Here is an 18689-nt window from a genome sequence, read left to right as displayed (position 1 = left end):
TAAAGGAGAATAGTAACCAGACCTTAGAGCCAACCCACAACCAGAGCACACAGGACAGTTTTCAGAGGGGTTTAAAACAGAGGATAGTTCTAAGGGAAGCCAGTTCTATTCTCAGGAAGAGGAAAACACTTGATCTATGTTCTGCTTCCATCATTAATTGTGTTACTGCAGGACGAGGAGCCCTGGTAACAGACCAAGACCCCACTGTGCTAGCAACAAAAGCAGATTCTCCAGAGTAAAGAGACCTCCCCCATACTTCATATGGTTTGCAGATGCACCGTCAGTATCAATCTGTGCAGCCACGCCATGGGTAGAACATGCAGAAGGTCTGCTTCCATTTTAAAGGGGTATTTAAGTCAGAAAGCTGTAAAGCAGGATAGAGCCACCTGGGCATGTTTAAAGATGCTCGTAAGTTCTGTGTTTGGGATGAAGAACATTTCTCAAGGTCAGTGGCATTAAGAATGTCCTGCAGAGGCCAAGAACAGAAGGTACAATGTCTTAGTGCCTCCAGGCAGGTGTCTGATACGGAGCATTGTACAATGTGTTCCCAGAGCTTGCAATGCAAGAATGTAATAGGAAGGAGACACAGGTGTAAGCAGCTTCAGGAGAATTCACACAGAACCCTTTCTGTAGATTATCAGTTGACTGGGGATGAACATTTGATACAAATTAATTAGCAGAATTTGAAGACCACCGGGGTAGCCTGGTGGCAGGTGGTGGTTATTGAGAAGTTGGTGTCAGGCTGGAGGACACTTCTGTTTGCAGCAGCGACAGCTATACAGGCCAAGTGGGTGGAAGGCCGGCGGGGTTTGCTTTCTGCTGTGGTTAGATTTATGCTTAGCTCAGCTGGCAAGTTGCATGGTTCCAGCAGGGTCAAGGCTGCCTCTAGCAACCAGAAATGGAAACTTTCTTCTTCTTAGACATAGGAAGTGAAAAGCCACTTCTTGGTATTTTAGCTACCACTTAGATTATTGTGCTTTGTTCTTCCCTTCCTGTGCCAGACCTTCAGTCACGACACTTTCATAAAGAGAACAGGCCCAAAGGCTCTACCAGATCCCTCCCCCGCCTCTGCTGGTCGCTCATCAGCCTGACAGCTCTTTATCTTGACCCCATCCCATTCCCAGTTTCCATATGGCCCAGATTAGCAGTAAGGGGCTAGCAAGAATGGAGACTTTCACACAGCAGTGCCATTCCACACAGGCACTAATACTCAGCACAAGCACAGCACTTGTCATCTTCAAAGCACTTCATAAGCCTCCCACCAGCCATCCAGTGGTCAGATCCCAGGTTTAGTGGGGGTGCACGTAGTGTTCTGAAACGTAGATTCCCTCCTGATTCTAATTAATCTGTGCCCTACCAGCCCGTCTGCCCTGTGCTCATCCTACTTTCCCCACCTCCTCCTGGCCTGGCATTCTGCCTCTTCTCCCAGTACCCCTACTCTACTATAAACACTGCACTGCTAGAACAGCGGAGCCCTTTCCAGGCCCAGCTAGCCACCCCCTTTTCATGCACTATGGATCCCGGGATATCCTAATTGTGCCCCCGAACTCCCAGTGTGGCAGTGCACAAAGAATCGGTACATGGCCAGCAAATCGAGCCCAGAATGTCCTAAACACCCCTAATATGGCACCAGGGCAAAGCTCAGCAAGGAGAGACGTTAAGACAGGCACCTTCATAAACCATCCTTTCCCTCACTGATATGCATTCCCACCCCCAAACCCAAGCAAGACATACAACCCTGGACCAAACAGCCACACACTCCCTGTTCCTGCCTTCAAGATATACATCCCCTGCCCAGATTTTCATAGCTCCCACCCTCGTATTCTGGAGTCACCCAAAAGATGTTCCAGATTTGTTTCGTCACCAAAGACATGGTCACATTAATATCCTCCCTGCCAGCTGGTCTCCAGTGCAGCCGGAAGAGCTGGAGGTGCCGGTTACACTGCTCTGCATGCCAGACTGAAAGGCAGAACACTGGGCCTAGCGCAGCCATCCAGTGAATTAAGAATCCAGTTCCTGGGATTCGTAGCTGCTTCCAGCAATGCCCCAGACCTCCTGGGATCCTGTCTCTTTAAAATTTCTTTAGTGCAAAGAATGATTGACAAAGGAGTCGGCCAGCACTTCCTGGTCTGATCATACACTAAGAAGTAACTGGGGTAGGAAGCAGCAGAGGGGAGGGAAAACAGTGGCTGAAGCCAGCCTGGGGCCAGCAAATCCTCAGGAAACTGGGCACCAAGGCTCCCCACGCCCCACCTGCAGACAGCCGAGTTTAGAGCGTGCCAGGAGAGGAACTCCCCAGCTCCACCTCCTCCTCCCCCAGCCTGCAGAGAGGGCAGGCTCCGCGTCAGTGCACAGGGGGAGTCTGTGCCTCCATGACTGCACAGCCTGCCTGGAGTTTGTGTCTCAGCTGATGAGAAGCTGGAGCAACAGTGAGGGAAGCGAAGCGGGCTGGCTCAGCCCAGGCTTGGTAGGGCAGAGAAATGCACCCTGGGAAGATAATGGGAGAGACCCACGGCTGGTACTGGCTACCAGGGAAAGTTACAGACTGACTGACTCAGAGCACGGGTTGCTGTCTGAGACCTCCTGGGGCTCCGGATTACAGCAACCCAAGGCACTAGGGAGGGGCCCCCAGCTGGGGGAGACAGACACAGCCATGGCTGTATCTGAACTGTTACACGTGGGCTTTGGTTGCTGTTATTAAAAGGAAAGAGGAATCACCCTGCCCACTTTGTGACTGCACCGCTGCAGACTGCGCCTTGCCAGGAGCCAGCGCACAGAGCCTGGGTTCCACAATAGGACACTGGTGCAAGTAACCAATGTGCGAAGCGTGTGGCCTGACAAGCACAGGACTGGAGCCAGCAATTTCTAACCTGTAACCCCAGCTGTGTCACCATAGCACTCAGAGGCCTTTGCACACCGGCTAAGTGTGGACACGTGACCTACCTCACGGGGTGTCATGAGAACTAGCTCACATTGGTGAAGGGCGCTGAGGAAAAAGCACTAGGTAAGTGCTGAGAACTTCTAGAGGAGAAAAAAAAGCTTTAAACAGATGGCCATTCCAGCCGGCATAGGTTTGGTAATTGCAGCAATTTCAGCTCACACAGTTTTGGACCCTCTTCAAATCCAAAACTCGAGACACAACTAAGTGACTTTTGCTCAGCTCTGCTGCATCACCTATGGGCAAGAAGGGTTTCATTGGAGAGGGGACAAGTGGATGGTACTGAATAGGGACTCTGCTACTAAGGAGACAAGGGTCACATAAGAGAAAGACTGAATCACCCCCTCTCTAGTGGAGGAATAAGGAGAGAAGAGAAAGTCCCGGAGTGAACTGGATGAATCTGATGGATGTGTTTCTTTGAGGCATTCTGAGGGTTAAGAGGTTTCACACTTGGGGTGCAGGGGTTTTAGAGCATTGGTCGCACTTGGCACTTCTGTGTCCTGAACTTCTCGAGAGGGGATGAAGGAGGAAGAGGAGGAGGTGGTCGTGAGGATAGAGGAGGAAGAGGTTGGTAACGCAGGAGCGCGGAGACGTGCAGTGCCCGCCCACACACACCATGGCAGGGGAGTGAGATTTTCTGAGGTGTGGGAGTACTTCCACCTTGCCCCACCCCGGACTGGTCACCACCCCAGCCAATACGCTGCCTGCAGGCTCTGTGGCCGACAGGTCAGCCGTGGTCCAGGGCTGAACGTTGGCACCACCGCTCTGTGGAAACACCTGAGGAGCATGCACAGAGAGGCGCTGGAGAAGAGTGGGCACAGGCAGGTCAACCAATGCCCAGTGGGGCACTTGCCTGTGGTACAGCACCAGCCAGTCGCAGAGGGGGAGTGGGCTCACCTCATGGGGCAGATGGGGGCGCTGGCTCTGCGTGCCAGCCAGCGGGAGAGGGAAGTGGAGAAGAGGGAGAAGGCCGTGGAACGCAGGGCAAGGGCCGTGGAGCGGCGCGAGAGGGCTGTGGAGCAGCGCGAGAGGGCCGTGGAAGAGGAGGAGAGATCTCTGACAGAGAGGATGCTGAAGATGAAGGCTGAGGAGGTTCAGGTGCGGATGAAAGGCACATGCGAGAGGGAAAGTGCCCTGGCCTCAGCTGCTGCTCTCCCCATGCATTTTGTGTAGGAATACTTGGGTTGTGAGACTAAGAGCAACACCCAGGCAGGTGACTGAGGCAACATTTTAAGACCTGATGTGAACTGTCTGGACTGTGTTCCAGGCCCCTGATCTGTGAAACAGAACCACCAATCTCCCTGATTCCCTTCAGCCTTGGACAGCCTCCTTCTGAAACAAAAGGCATGGATCTTGCATGTTCAAAGCTGAGCCAAACAATTATATGGCTCCTGATTTCTGACACTGGGGAATATGGAGCTCCACCAGGCACACGCAGTCTCAACAAGAGCTCCGCACAAGCAATGCTGCAAGTGGACTCCGCCAGTCATGGCCCTAGCAGGTCTACGATGTGGTCAGTCAAACCTTTGGTTAGGAAACCAGTTTGAAACCAAACTGAAGTCTCAGAAGACACCTGCCTATGCAGAGGGCACAGAGGATCTGATGACCCAGGAAAGATTCCAGTGAAACTCTGCCAGTTTCCATTACTAGGCTCAAAACCAACCTAGCCAAGTTTCGCACAGTTTCCGGCGATGCAATAAAGTCCTCACACCACTTTTACTGATATTGACTTGGACCACAAAAATATTTCTTCATCTTGTTTTCTTAGGCATGCCTGTCACAGAATGTAATTGTAACAGAAGTTAAAAGAATCCCATTGGATGGACTGTGCAAATAGAGGGGACAGTAAGTACTGAAAATGAGAGTTTGTGAAAAGACTCTCCAAACACATGCAGGTACCATTCAGATGGATATGCAAGACTGTTTGTCTAGTCTCATACAGGGACTTTGGCTTTGTCTACATGGGAAAGTTATATCAATTCAGCCAAATTGATATGGCATCCTTAAACCAAAATAAGCATCTTCCCAAGGGGGCTGCACAGATTTCACTAAATCAGTGCAGTTCTCGTGCAGATAAGGCCTTTGGCCAGGGTAGTCAATAAGTGGACCGTGGGCCAAATCCCGACCAGATGCTTTTCGGCAGACTGCGCAGGCTGAACCTGGAGCCGCATCCACTCCCCAGCACAGGGTCCCCAAGCACGGAGCTGGTGACCACAGTGTTCCCCTGGGCAGTTGCTTGTGCAGCCTCAGCCCTACCAGCAGCAGTGCAGGGATGGGGCAGGGGGGTGAGTGGCAACATTTAGGAGGGGATGTCTGCACCCCCACACACACACATGCAGTCTAATATGTCTCCACTACGCCATGCCCCTCCAATCAGGAAGCGATGGGAGTGGAACATGCTCATTCTGCAGCCCAGAGGGCAGCACTGTCTGGGCCCTAATTCAAATTCTTCTCTGCGTTTTGTAGAGACGGTGGGGTTGGCTGGGCCACAGAGTTGCAATTTGTGGGCCTCGGGCCCTACCTGGCAACCCAGCTGGTAAGTACCTGAAAGGATCCTGCAGCACCCGCTTGTGCCGGGGCACCAAGCACAGTGCGCGCACATACCCCAGGTGCTCCCCAGAGCCTCCCACCCCGTGTTTCAGGGCCAGTCCCCAGAGCCCTCTCCAGCCTCCCACACACACACACACACACCCCAACCAGCTTCTTTCCCTTCCCAGTCTGTCTCCAGTCACCCACTACTGCCACATCCTGGCCTCCCTAGGCCTGCTCTCTGGAGTCTCCTTGGTCCCTCCCACTATCCAGAGCCTCCTTTCTACCCCCCATTATCCCAGCCTCCGCTAGTGCCTTTCACCACTAGCTGGATCATAGTCCAATAGCTTCACCTCCTGGCTCCGAGCTCAGAAGTACTCAAACATTCACACCTTGCTTCGCTGCCCAGATCCCAACCCAGATCCGTTCTTCTTCCACCTGCCCCCATCTCTGAGACTTGGCTCAACTGGGGACACGGAGGAACGCTGCTGGGGGAGGAGAGAAGCAGCAACACCAGGTGGCTCAGACCAGCCCCTGCATCCAGTTTTCAATTTAGGGAAAGAAGGTCACTACTCTCCAGGGAGGGACCTGGGTGGGGGTCTGGACCTTGACTATACCTTGACCAAAAAATAATTGATTACCCCTGCCTTAGGTGCTGTCCACATGGGAACAAAACCCTAGCAGCTACACATCTGAAGTAGGGTCCTGCCAGAACCTTACATGATCACACTGTAGCTAGCTACAGCTAGTTTTCAATACTGTTCTCACCAGTATGCAGAGGTACTTGCTTTCCTGGGTATCCCTGCTAGCAGACACCTAAGTTGCAGATCCAGTCCGCTACCAGGTTTCCATCATAGGTTATTCACATAGTTATACACTGCACTGACTGTGAAAACCATGTTAAGACTAACAGTATTTGAAAATTGTTGCCAACACTGTTGTAAACTTCTGCTAATGTGGACAGGACCAAAGATGGAACCGGACGGACGGAGGAGGCCTGCAATATGTATGTGACACCTCTGCTTTGATACCTTGGATTATCAGTGAGAGAACACCACCCCCATTTGTTATTTTCTGTTAATATATGAGAAACTGACCTGAAAAAGAGAAACATTTACACTTTTGTTAAAAGCAAGTGAGGGGGCGGGGGGAAAGAGGATGAATTGTTGAATAGCTGAACCTGAAATGGTTGTTATACTTGCTTATCAATAAAGTCTGGAATGGTTTAAATGCAACTGTTTCTTAGGTCTCATATCTGCAAATCAGAGAGGGCAAGCACTCAGAACAGAATGGGAGAAAATGTTTTTTTCTGCATTAGCAGAAAAAAAAAAAAGCAGTATTGTTCTGTTTATACTGCATCTAGGATAATGGGGTCGGTGACTGGTAATCCGTTAAAACAAGAACAGTATCATAATTGACCCAGCCCTACAGACCAAAGGAACTCAGGCAAGGGTCAGCAATTCCCCTCCGAATTACCTGGTATACGAACGAAATGTAGGCAAGAGTAATTCATTCCCCCCAGCAGTGCTTACACATCATACCTGCACTGAGCAGCACATTGCGTGCAGTTGGATGCCAAGCAACGATGCCAACTCTTTTTGAATGGCCTTCTAAAACTACCACAGGCTCCGTCAAGGAGAGAGTGAGTCCGTTCTCTGGAATCTGCCATACCTGCAAAGGGGTAGGTAAAAATGATTACTGAAGGGCCATCAACTTTAAAAGGACACACCAGTCATTCCATATGTGCTGTACCATTAACAGAAGTCCAGATTCACCCCTCTTGATCTGGGCTAGAAGGCAAGAAAGCGAGGGACTCATTCATGATCCCAAATAAGTCTGTGCCATGACTGGGCTGCTTGGAACATATCTCTGTAGATCAGCGTTTCGAGGGCGCACAATTTGGCCAGTGATATTTTTAATCCACATCTTCCCCATTTCCTCGTCCAAGGAGACATCTCATTTAAGACACACTCCTAAACAAACGGATTCAAATAAATTCTCTTGCATCTCAAACTGCATCTGAATAAATGGATCCATTTCCTAACTGCATTTTTTCTTTTTGGGAAGAACAGGCAGCCATTTTAGGGTTGGGGTTCCCTAGTTTTAATAGAGGTGGCTGTACTTGGATTAAGAATGTTCACAGTGGCTTCTTTGTTAAAATTCAAGGTCTGATTTCTGTCATTGATTATATGGGGAGTGCAGTTAGGTGCTGGTGGAGGTTAGAGAGGTGCAGGTCGGGACACCAGGAGTCGGCAACCTTTCAGAAGTGGTGAGCCGAGTCTTCATTTATTCACTCTAATTTAAAGGTTTTGCGTGCCAGTCATACATTAACGTTTTTGGAAGGTCTCTTTCTATAAGTCTATAACACATAACTAAACTATTGTTGTATGTAAAGTAAATAAGATTTTAAAAATGTTTAAGAAGCTTCATTTAAAATTAAATTAAAATGTGGAGCCTCCCCGACCGGTAGCCAGGACCCAGACAGCTTGAGTGCCACTGAAAATCAGCTCACGTATAGGTTGCCTACCCCTGTTCTACACAAAGAGCTGCCAATTCTCTCCACTTCCAATCTGCAGCACCACATGTGTGTGCTAGAGGTGTAGCAAGATGTCTCCAGGCAGCTGGAGAACTCAGTCTGAAGGAGGAAACATCAGAGATCATGAAATCCCAAACACTAAGAATCATGTCTCTTTGGAATTTTAAGTGAGGAGGCAGGATGGGGCATTTAATAAAGGTGGTTTCTGTGATTCATTGGTGTTTTTCATTTCTCAACCAAATCTGACCTACATATAACAAAACAAACTATAACTGCCTACCAACAGATGGCAGCATAACCGCAAATTGCTTCAACCTTCCATTGTTTGCTTTTTTGGAAGGATTGATTGAGGATTGTCAGATTCTGCCCACAATACTCAAGCAAGCTGTCAAAGTTAAGCCCAATCAGCCAGAATGAGATGTGATTCAAATGGATTTTGGAAATAAAATGGGAGTGGTAGACACACACAGCGGGGCCAGCATGGATTTTAGCACTAATCCCGATTTCTCCACTCCAACAGAGCATGGACAATGTAACAAAAAAAAAAAAAAAAAAAAAACAACCAACCAACACCCACAACTTCGAGACACACAGATGCTCAAAGCAAATCAGGTTACCTCAAAATAATCCCAAACTGATTTTCATTGTTCACTGATGCAGCTTCCTGAATGATGTCTCTGCCCTGTAAAGATCATTGGACATCCTTGCTTTGCCATCAGTCACTGCTAGCTAGGTATAACTGTTTGCCAGGTTAAACATTCAAGCCTTGATAGTAACTTGAATTACTCAGTGTTTAAATCTTGTTTTCTCCTTTATCTGGTTCATTTCATCACCGAAACTGTGCTAGAAGCAACAATGGTATTTAAATATGGCTTTTGTTAGTAACCACCATGTTTAACCAGGTTACAAAACTCCGCATACAGACCCGTTCACTCTGCTAAGACTGGCTCCCATTCTATTCATTTTGAAGTCAACAGGAGTTTTGCCACTGATTTCAACAAGAACCGCAGCTAGACCACTGTGTTAGAGGATCACATTAGCTATATAACAAGATTCCCAGAATGTCACTGTGTCACTCTAAAGCCTAAAATGTCTGTTGTGTCAGTGTGACACAATGGAAACAGCTACAAGCATGGCAGAGGGCTCTTTGTGTTCAGAATATTATCAGGTTCAATCACAGGATTTCACAGTCTGTTACCATCCAATTTTTAAATTCTTGGCCATTTTTACTTTACAAATTACACCCACACATGTACAGCCGCAGCAAGGCATCTATCTATGCCGTTCCAAGAGTCCCAGACCACTGTGATATCAGAATTATCTCAACCACTCACTAACCCTTCTCTGCAGCTAATTTGCATACAACAAATCCATTGGTTGCATGAGGGAGAATGCACAGATGGTGGATTATTTGGCCCAACTGTGCCCAATTGCACACATCAGCAAGTCCTTGCCTGAAGTTCCAGCAGCAACAAGAGCATTAGAAACCCCACCACACCTCTAGTTTGGCTTAAATTGTTCCGGGAAAAAAATTCCTTGGTGAATTTTAGAAAATCATTTGCTACTCGTCTGGAGAGCTCAAGTATCAGGTGTAAATAGGGGTTACCCACAGAAAATACCAGTGAAACAAATTAAAAAGCTACAGAAAAATGCTGAAACTGGGAGAACTATTGGGGAGGGCGGGGGGAAGAGGCCACACACATTTCACAGCAGTTGTAGAGCACTGTAATCTTTTGCAAATTGCAAAATCTACTGATCTAATAATCCTGCTTGGTATTGCAAAACACAGGGAAAGCAAAAGGTCAGACTATGCTCCAGAGTGAACTGGCCAACTCATTCCAGTGCAGGGTGGGGCATCTCTTCTGTGTGGGATGAAATCAGATGTGGGGCAAGTTAAGTAGCTTCCAGTTTGGTCACAGGATCTAGCCTGCTAAAGGCTCAGACATGAGACACATTGAGACATGGGACAATCGCCCAGAATGAGGCACACAAAGGAGAGCTTAAAATGTTGCGAGAGTCATTGCTTTGACATCAGTTGTCTTTTCTATCAGTTGCATTTCCTAAACTGCCATTCCTGCATCAGCTTTCAATACAGGAAGCAAAGCAGCACAGGAAGTTTGCTTTTCAGAAGAACAGCAGGAGAGAGGTTTCTTGCACTAAAAGCACGCATGAGAATAAGCATAGTTCCAACATTTTTCAGTGGTAGCTTTCCTTTATACCCTTAAAGAGTATCAATAACTGACTATTTTCCCATGTCCCCTAAATTAGTGAACAGAAACTCAGTTTCTACAAGTGACAGATTACCACAAACATTTCAGGGGTGATAGACTGAGAGAAATTGTTATATACGGTGGTTGAAGTAAAGGAGCGAATCAGGAGGTCTGGTTTCTAAGCCCCAGCTCTGCCAATGATTGCATCACCTTGGGGAGATCACTATGTCTTTCTGTGCCTCAATTTCCCCATCTGTGACATGAGGAAACTATTTCCCTACCTCATTGGAGGGGGGGTTACTGTCATATTTTGATTCTTGTACTATGCCCATCACTTGGTAATTAAAGGCCACAAAAACACTAACAAAACTATACTTGTGCGTCTTTGGCATAATTTCTAGCGTGGTGCTTCCAGCTAAGCTACCTGGTGCCTCCAGTTACGGCAAGAGCTCTGGTTTAATTTTGAAACACACTCAATCAATAAAATTATTTACCAAATCAACTTCTATGGTCCAGTGCATGAAAACAAACTACCAGTTCACCTTATTTAAAAGGCTGCTCGCTTATGCCAGAATTAATTCCTCCCATCTGAGAAGAGCCATTTGATATATTCTATAAGTCCTTCCATAATAAACATTTTCCAGCTGAATACAAAACCTGCAGTACATTACAGTCATTCATAAGGTTCCTAAGCATGAATATTTAAGTAGTTCCTCATTTGCTGGCACAAGAGAATCATTCTTCAAAGGAAACATCCAACATATCTGCATAGCACAGCACTTTAAAGGAAGTCTCTCTGAAAGCAATTCAGAGAGGAAAGGATGGAACTGCTCATCTCATTCTTCTGTCAGAGCAGGAAAATGAAGGTAAGTTACTAGAAAACAGTAGATCCACATTGCAGGATAGCATTTCCTCAGATCTCAGTTAGATTGAGGTTCATTATAATCAGCACTATACAAACAGAGAATAAAGGATGGGCCCTGCTCTGAAGAGTTTACAGTCTCAGTATTAAAAAGGAAATATATCATGCCAGTATGAGCTAGATGGGCTTCATTTGCCACATGGCTGACTTGCAGGGAGTCTTTTAGCACCACATCCTAATAAATATCAGTGATCAGAGGAGGGACTTAGGCTGGTCTTTGCCACTGATGCTCTTTTTCCAACACAGAATCTTCTAAATGAAGGGCTGAAAGGGACCTTGAGAAGTCATCAAGTAAACCCAGATCATCCCTGACACGGGTTTGTCCAACCTGTTCTTAAAAACCTCCAGTGATGAGGATTCTACAATCTCCCTTGGAAGCCTGTTCCCAAGCTTAACTTGCCTGAATGTAAACCTTCTTGGCTGCGGATTAAGCCCATTACTTCTTTGTCCTGCTTTCACTGGACATGGAGAACAACTGAACACTATCTTCTAAACAACAGTTAACAAATCTGAAGAGCATTATCAGGTCCCCACTCTGCCTTCTCTTCTCAAGCCTAAACATGTCCACTTTTTTATCCTTTCCTCACAGGTCCAGTTTTCTAAACCTTTTATCCAATTTTTCCACATCTTTCCTAGAGTGTGGCAGCCAGAATTGGACACACAACTCCTGCTGAGGCCTCACCAGGGCCGAATAGAGTGGGACAATTACCTCCTGTGTTCTACATACAACACTCGTGTTAATACACCTCAGAATATTAGCCTTTTTTCACAACTGCATCACACTGTTGACCCATTCAATTTGTGATCCACTATAACCCCAGATTCTTTTCAGCAGTACCACCGCTAGGTAGTTATTCCCTATTTTGTAGTTGGGCCTTTGTTTTTATTTTCTTAAGTGAAGAATTTTGCATCTCTAGTTACTGAATTTCATCTTCTTGATTTCAAATCAATTCTCCAATTTGTCATGGTCATTTTGAATTTTAATCTTGTCCTCCAAAGCACTTGCAACCCCTCCCAGCATGGTGTCATCCACACATTTTATAAGCATACTCCCCACTCCATTGGCCAAGTTATTAATGAAAATATTGACTAGACCCGGACCTAGGACTGATCCCTGCAGGACCCCACTAGATAAGCCCTCTCAGTCTGACAGCAAACAATTGATCTAGATGAACTACTCCTTGAGTGTGGTCTTTCAACAAGTTGTGCAGCCACCTTATAATAATTTCATCTAGACCACATTTCCTAGTTTACTAATGAGCATGTCACGTGGGACTGTATCAAAACTCTTAATTTTAATAAGATATATCACGTCTACTGCTTCCCCCTATCCACTAGGCCAGTAACTATCAGATAAAGAAGGAAATTAGGTTGGTTCAGCATGATTTGTTTTTGTGTCATGCGGCCACAAAGAAGAATGTTCTTCCAGTATATTAAGGACCTATTTCTATAGATTAGAGACAAGCATGTGAATTTTTCCTGTTCTCATTTCTTTGCACCCAAAGCAAAGACACTAATGGTGTGTGTTTACACAGGCTATTGCATCCATGTTAATAAAGGTCTTGCAGGGATAAGCTGGCCTAAAGCGTGATCATTTTCATACTAATTTTTGGTAGAAAAATCCACATTGAGTGGACGTTTTCAGAGAACTATTCACAATGACTCCAAGATCTCTTTGAGTGGTAACAGCTAATTTAGACCTCATCATTTTATATGTATAGTTGGGATATGTTTCCCAATGTGCATTACCTTTGCTTTCTTCAACGTTGAATTTCATCTGCCATTTTGTTGCCCATTCATCCAATTTTGAGAACTTTTTTTTGTTGTTCTTCGCAGTCTGCCTGGGACTTAACTATCTTAAGTAGTTTTGTATCATCTGCAAATTTTGCCACCTCACTATTTACCCCTTTTTCCGGATCATTTATGAGCACATTGAAAAGGACTGGTCCCAGTACGGGCCACTGGGGGACACTACTATTTACCTCTCTCCATTCTGAAAATGGATCATTTACTCCTACCCTTTGATCCCTATATTTTAACCAGTTATCAGTTCAGGAGAGAACCTTCCCTCTTATCCCATGACAGCTTACTCTGCTTAAGAGTCTTTGGTGAGGGTCCTTGTCAAAGGCTTTCTGAAAATCCAACTACACTATATCAACTAGATCACCTTTGTCCACATGCTTGTTGACGTCCCTTAAAGAATTCTAGTAGATTGGTGAGGTATGATTTCCCTTTACAAAAACCATGTTGACTATTCCCAACAAAATAATCTATGTGTCTAATAATTTTGTTCTTTACTACAGTTTCAACCAGTTCTCCCACTACTGAAGCCAGGCGTAACAATCTGTAACTGCTGGGGTCACCAGTGGAGCCCTTTTTAAAATTGAGGTCATATTAGGTATCCTCAAGTCATTTAGTACAGAAGCTGATTTAAGTTATAGGTTACAGACTACAGTTAGTAGTCCTGCAATTTCACATCTGAGTTCCTTCAGAACTCTTGGGTGAATAAAGATCTGTGACATCTTAAACGCATTTAACATGCACAATTTCAGCTTTGTGTGGGGGGCAGGGGGAGGAAGGGATAAAAATTTTAATACCGTACCTGTAGTGCGGGCGATTCAATGTAAATTTTGAATATACGTGATTTTCGCTTTACGCGCTGTGAAACGTAACCCCAGCGTAAGATATGGCAGACCTGTACTTATTGCTGTTTAGTTTATCAATTTGTTCCAAGATCTCCTCTAATGACCCCTCAATCTGGGACAGTTCCTCAGATTTGTTGCCTAAAGAGAATGGCTCAGGTTTGGACATCTCCTTTACATCCTCAACTGTGAGGACAGATGGAAAAAATTGATTTAGTTTCTCCACAATGGCCTTATCGTCCTTGAGTGCTCCTTCAGCACCTTGATCACCCAATGGCACCACTGGATGTTTAGCAGGCTTCCTGCTTCTGATGTACTTAACAGGTTTTTTGCTATTACTTTGAGTCTTTGGCTCGCTGTTCTTCAAATTCTTTTTTAGCCTTCCTACTTATATTTCTACACTCCATTTGCCAGAGTTTATGCTCCTTTTTATTTTCCTCACTAGGATTTAACTTCCACTTTTTAAAGGATGCCTTTCCCCCCTCTTACTGCTTCTTTTACTTTGTTTAGCCATGGAGGCTTTTCTGGTTCTCTTACTACGGTTTTTAATTTGGGATGTACATCTAAGTTGAGCCTCTATTATGGTGTCTTTAAAAAGTTTCCATGCGGCTTGCAGGGACTTTATTTTTGGTGCTGTGCCTTTTAATTTCTATTTCACTAACCTCCTCATTTTTGTGTAGTTCCCCTTTCTGAAATTAAATGCTACAGTGTTGGGCTGCTGTGGTGTTTTCCTCACCACACGGATGTTAAAATTTAATAATATTATGGTCACTATTACCAAGCAGTCCAGCCATATTCACTTCTTGGATCTGATCCTGTGCTCCACTTAGAACTAAATCAAGAATTGCCTCTTCTCTTGGGGACTTCGGGACTAGCTGTTCCAAGAAGCAGTCCTTTAAGGTGTCAAGAAATTTTATCTCTGCATCCCTTCCTGAGGTGACATATACCCAGCCAATATGGGGATAGTTGAAATACCCCATTTTTAAGGGTTTTTTTTGTTTTAATAGCTTCTCTAATCCCCTTGAGCATTTCACAGAAAGAATATAGTGGAACTGGAAACAGTTCAGAGAAATGCCATGAAGATGATCAAGGGTATGGAAAGAGGTGACTAATGGGGAATCTGATAGAGGGTCTCCAATATCATGAATGGTGTAGGAACAAGTTATGAGAGAAGTGTTATTTACCTCTTCCCCACAATACAAAAGCCAAGGATCACCCACTGAGGTAGCAGGGTTAATACATACAAGAGGAAGTACTTTTTTAAAAGAACATACAAGTAACCTGTGGAACTCATTGCCATAGCATGTTCTGATGGCCAAAGTGTAACTGGGTTCAAAAAAGAACTGTGTAAGTTCAAGGAGGATAGGTCCATCAATGACTATTAGTCAAGATACCCAGGGGATGCAACCCCATATCTCTGACTACCAGAAGCCAGGAGTGGGTGGATCATTCCATTACTGCTCTGTTCTGTACACTCCTCCTGAAGACAAGATACTGGACGAGATGGACCATGGTCTGACCCAGTACGGCGGCTCTTATGTTCTTATTGCATCTTCAGTCTGCAGAATCTGAGCTTTAATTTCAATAAAAAAAAAAAAGTTTCTAGCCCTCATGTGAAGATAACCATTGCAATAGAACAAAAGTGTCACTGATGCAGTGGTGTTTTCCTGAGTCCATAGAGAGCCTGAAACAAGGGCTCTGGAAGGCATGAACTCCCCTACCCCCTTTATCTTAACAGGACGCTAACTAAAGCCTACTGACACCTTACATGTCATAAAATGATCAGCAATGAAATAGTTAATCAGATGGAACAGATATCAGAGTGAGAGTGAAACCCACGGTTGGGAACTGTTGGAGGAAAGGAAATGCAGAGGCAGAAATGGAGGGGAGACAGAAAAAAATGAAAGGAGGATGGAGAAGAGGAACATAAGGCAGAAATGGCAGGACTCCTATAGGTAAGAATGTTTTTTCCACCAAAAGACAATGTGACTTTTTTCATTATTAGGTTATTTACTACCTACAGGCCATGTTCTATCCTGCATCTCCCTGCAAACATCCCATGGATGTCAGTGGGAGACTTGTTGTGGACTGAAGGTAGTACAGATTCCTGAACTGTGTGCCCCAAATTCACAGTCAGTAGTTAAAAATGGAATTTTCCAAAAGTGAACTGCACAAGCTTGCGTGATTTTCTCAATCAGGGCACCAGCATGTTTCTCTTGCTTCATTTTAGTCATTAATGAAGAGTTCAGAACTAATCGACAACTTACATTTCTTATTTTAAAATAGATACATTGGTGTTTCTTCAAACCAAAGAGACAGACAGTTTAGGAAGCAGGAATTTGAAACCTATACCAAAGAGAAGTGGGGAAACCAAAACGCTAAATCACCAGTGCCAAGATATAATAGCAATTAGAGATGGAAAGAGACGCAGGAGATCAGAGATGGCCAACCTGCGGCCTGTCATGGTAATCCGCTGGTGGGCCGCAAAACAGTTTGTTTACATTGACTGTCTGCAGTCGCAGCCGCCCCCCAGTGGCCACGGTTCACCATTCCTCCATCCTACCCAGGTATTTGTAGACAGTTTGTCCCTACATTAGCTGTCACTTAGACAAGCTATAATTGCTCTTTGCTGATCTTTCCACTAGTCAATACCTCTGGATGTTCCAACGTGCTTCTCATTGCAACTTGGACTAGGGGCTTATTTTTCCTGCTACAAAGTAGTTCTGGAATTAAGGTTTGCCAGTTCTGCTGATGTTTATATTTCAGACAGCATTCGTCCCATTTCATATGCCTTCTGAATTGTGGTTTCTTACAGAACATTCTAACACCATTTCAAACAATTCTAGATCAGTCGTGAACTTTACAAATCACAAGTTTGGTTTGTTTTTTTTTAAATATGCTTCAGTTTCTAAGACACAGATGGCGGGCAGTGTTGTCCTGAGATAAGACCCTGTAGGAGGAATCTCACCCCCCACCCCAAACATCTGAACACTGAACAGAAGCAAAGCACAGGGAATTATTAATATGACTTTAACATGAAAAAAAGTTTCAATGTAGTCTTCAGAGTAAAGAGTTTCTACATATGGCCAAACTAAGTTCTTGATAAAAGACATTTTTTCTAGTAATTTAATCTTGTAAGGATTTTCTTTTATTTGTTATGGAGTCAATGCCTATCACTGGTCAAGGTCATCTATTGTTCAATGCGCTCTGACACACGTTAAAAAGGAACCCATGCTCAAGGTTGGCACATGCAAAATGTAGAGCCCTGTTAAAGTTTTGACATATCTAAACATCCAGTCGATGTGGAGAAAAGTAACGTGTTCACCCTTAAATCAAGGGCTGCAACAATCCTAAGAGCAACTGGGTTTGTCCTCCTTTGCCCCATTCCCACCTTCCTTACTCTTCTTCGATTCCACACCTCTCCAGCTGGGAGTTCTGGGGGTCAGAGCCATATCTGCCTTCTTCAAAGCACTATAAAACGATATATGTCAATGACTGGCTCCATCATGATCACTTCTTTCCTCCTCCTCCTTACCCCTAAAAGGCCCATTTGCGAGACCATGAAAGAACTCCATTTACTGATAGATTGTTTTTGGAACAGTTAAAGGATGGAGAAAGGCCAAGTCAATTATGCCAAGGCTGACCCCATATCTAGATACTCAGAAGAGAAGATTCCTCTAGGATTTTTGGGCTTTGATTTTCTTGAACAATGAAATGAAATGTCAAATGTACAACTGTACAACTGTGGAAGTTCAAAATCCTGTAATCTAACTGTGTTTTCACATAGGGTTTAGATTTACAGGTTTCTTCCCAGCTAATAATTGGGTGACCATCATATATAAAAAAAACAAAGTATTGTTATGAACGCTGATCATGGTATTAAGTTATCTGACCTGCTGCATCCTGTCTCATACTTCTATTTATAACTTTCAGTGTCTCACTGAACTACAACAACAGTGATATCCCCAAAGGGGGACTCAGCTCCTTGGTGACTTCATTCATCCTGTCATGCAATACTGATGGGGCTGTTAAACACCCTCCTATTCATTCCAATTTGCTTAACTGGCTCCTCCAGATACACTTGTGCAGGGGTCCCCAACATGGCGCCCGCGGGGGCATCTAAATGCGCCCGCGTCCTGGCCAGCGGTGGAGCATCTGCCGAAATACCACCGAATTTCTGCGGCGTTTCGGCAGCGACGCCTCTCGATGACGCCACTTGCCGCCCCCAAGCGGACGTCATCAAGAGGCGTCGCTGCCGAAACACCGCAGAAATTCAGCAGCATTTCGGCAGATGCTCCACCGCCACCTCAGTCCTTCGTCTGGTGCCTGCGAGATGAAAAGGTTGGGGACCACTGCACGAGTGTCATTGCTTAGACAGGGCCAGATCCTGCAAGTACAGTGTGACCACTACTATCACTGAAGTAAATGGGAGAGGAGGCCTTCAGCAGATAGCAGGATGAGGCTTTCAGCAGGTGCTGAGAGCGGAGTGCTGTTACAGGAGACACTTATTTGTCTTTGAAAGCAGAGTGTCACCTGCATAGTCAACTCTTAAGGTGGAATAAATAGCCTCTCTAGCGGAATTATTTCTGAAGTCAATGAAGCATCAGTACCATAAAAGCTCATACAATACTTTTCCCAAATAAGTTATTTGAAGATCAAGCAGAAGTGAAATGTTCTAAATAGAAACCAGGTCTCAGGCTTTTAAATATACTTTTCATTAACTTACCATGACAGTGCAGTCCTCAGAACCACTGGCAATGACTTGATCATTATGGGGACTCCAGTCTATGTCAAGCACCGGTCCTGTGTGACCACATACTGTTGGGTACGACTTGTCAATTCTACCCGTCTAAAAGGAGAAAGAGGGAGATCTGTAATGTGCAGACCAAACCAGGCAACACACATGGCATTT

At 45.2% G+C, this 18689-nt stretch overlaps 2 protein-coding genes across 3 annotated transcripts in view; one reads left to right on the top strand and one right to left on the bottom strand.

The window, feature by feature from the left end:
* CORO1C (coronin 1C) overlaps positions 1-18689 on the bottom strand; it is an 80686-nt gene that overhangs the window by 8397 nt on the left and 53600 nt on the right. For both annotated transcript variants that reach the window (XM_032805405.2, XM_075059912.1), the window contains exons 3-4: positions 18504-18626; positions 7009-7138 (exon numbers count right to left, since the gene is read on the bottom strand). In XM_032805405.2, coding sequence (XP_032661296.1) covers positions 7009-7138; positions 18504-18626 — 253 coding nt within the window. The remainder of the gene's footprint in view (positions 1-7008; positions 7139-18503; positions 18627-18689) is intronic.
* Positions 9-7000, top strand: ZBED2 (zinc finger BED-type containing 2). The gene has a single exon (XM_032805410.1). The coding sequence runs from the start codon at positions 3458-3460 to the stop codon at positions 4109-4111; it is 654 nt and encodes a 217-aa protein (XP_032661301.1). The 5' UTR covers positions 9-3457; the 3' UTR covers positions 4112-7000.

This window comes from Chelonoidis abingdonii, chromosome 22 (assembly GCF_003597395.2).
Source record: "Chelonoidis abingdonii isolate Lonesome George chromosome 22, CheloAbing_2.0, whole genome shotgun sequence".
NCBI lineage: Eukaryota > Metazoa > Chordata > Testudines > Testudinidae > Chelonoidis > Chelonoidis abingdonii.
The sequence above is the reverse complement of the archived record's forward strand: the minus strand, read 5'-3'. Positions and strand labels throughout refer to the sequence as shown.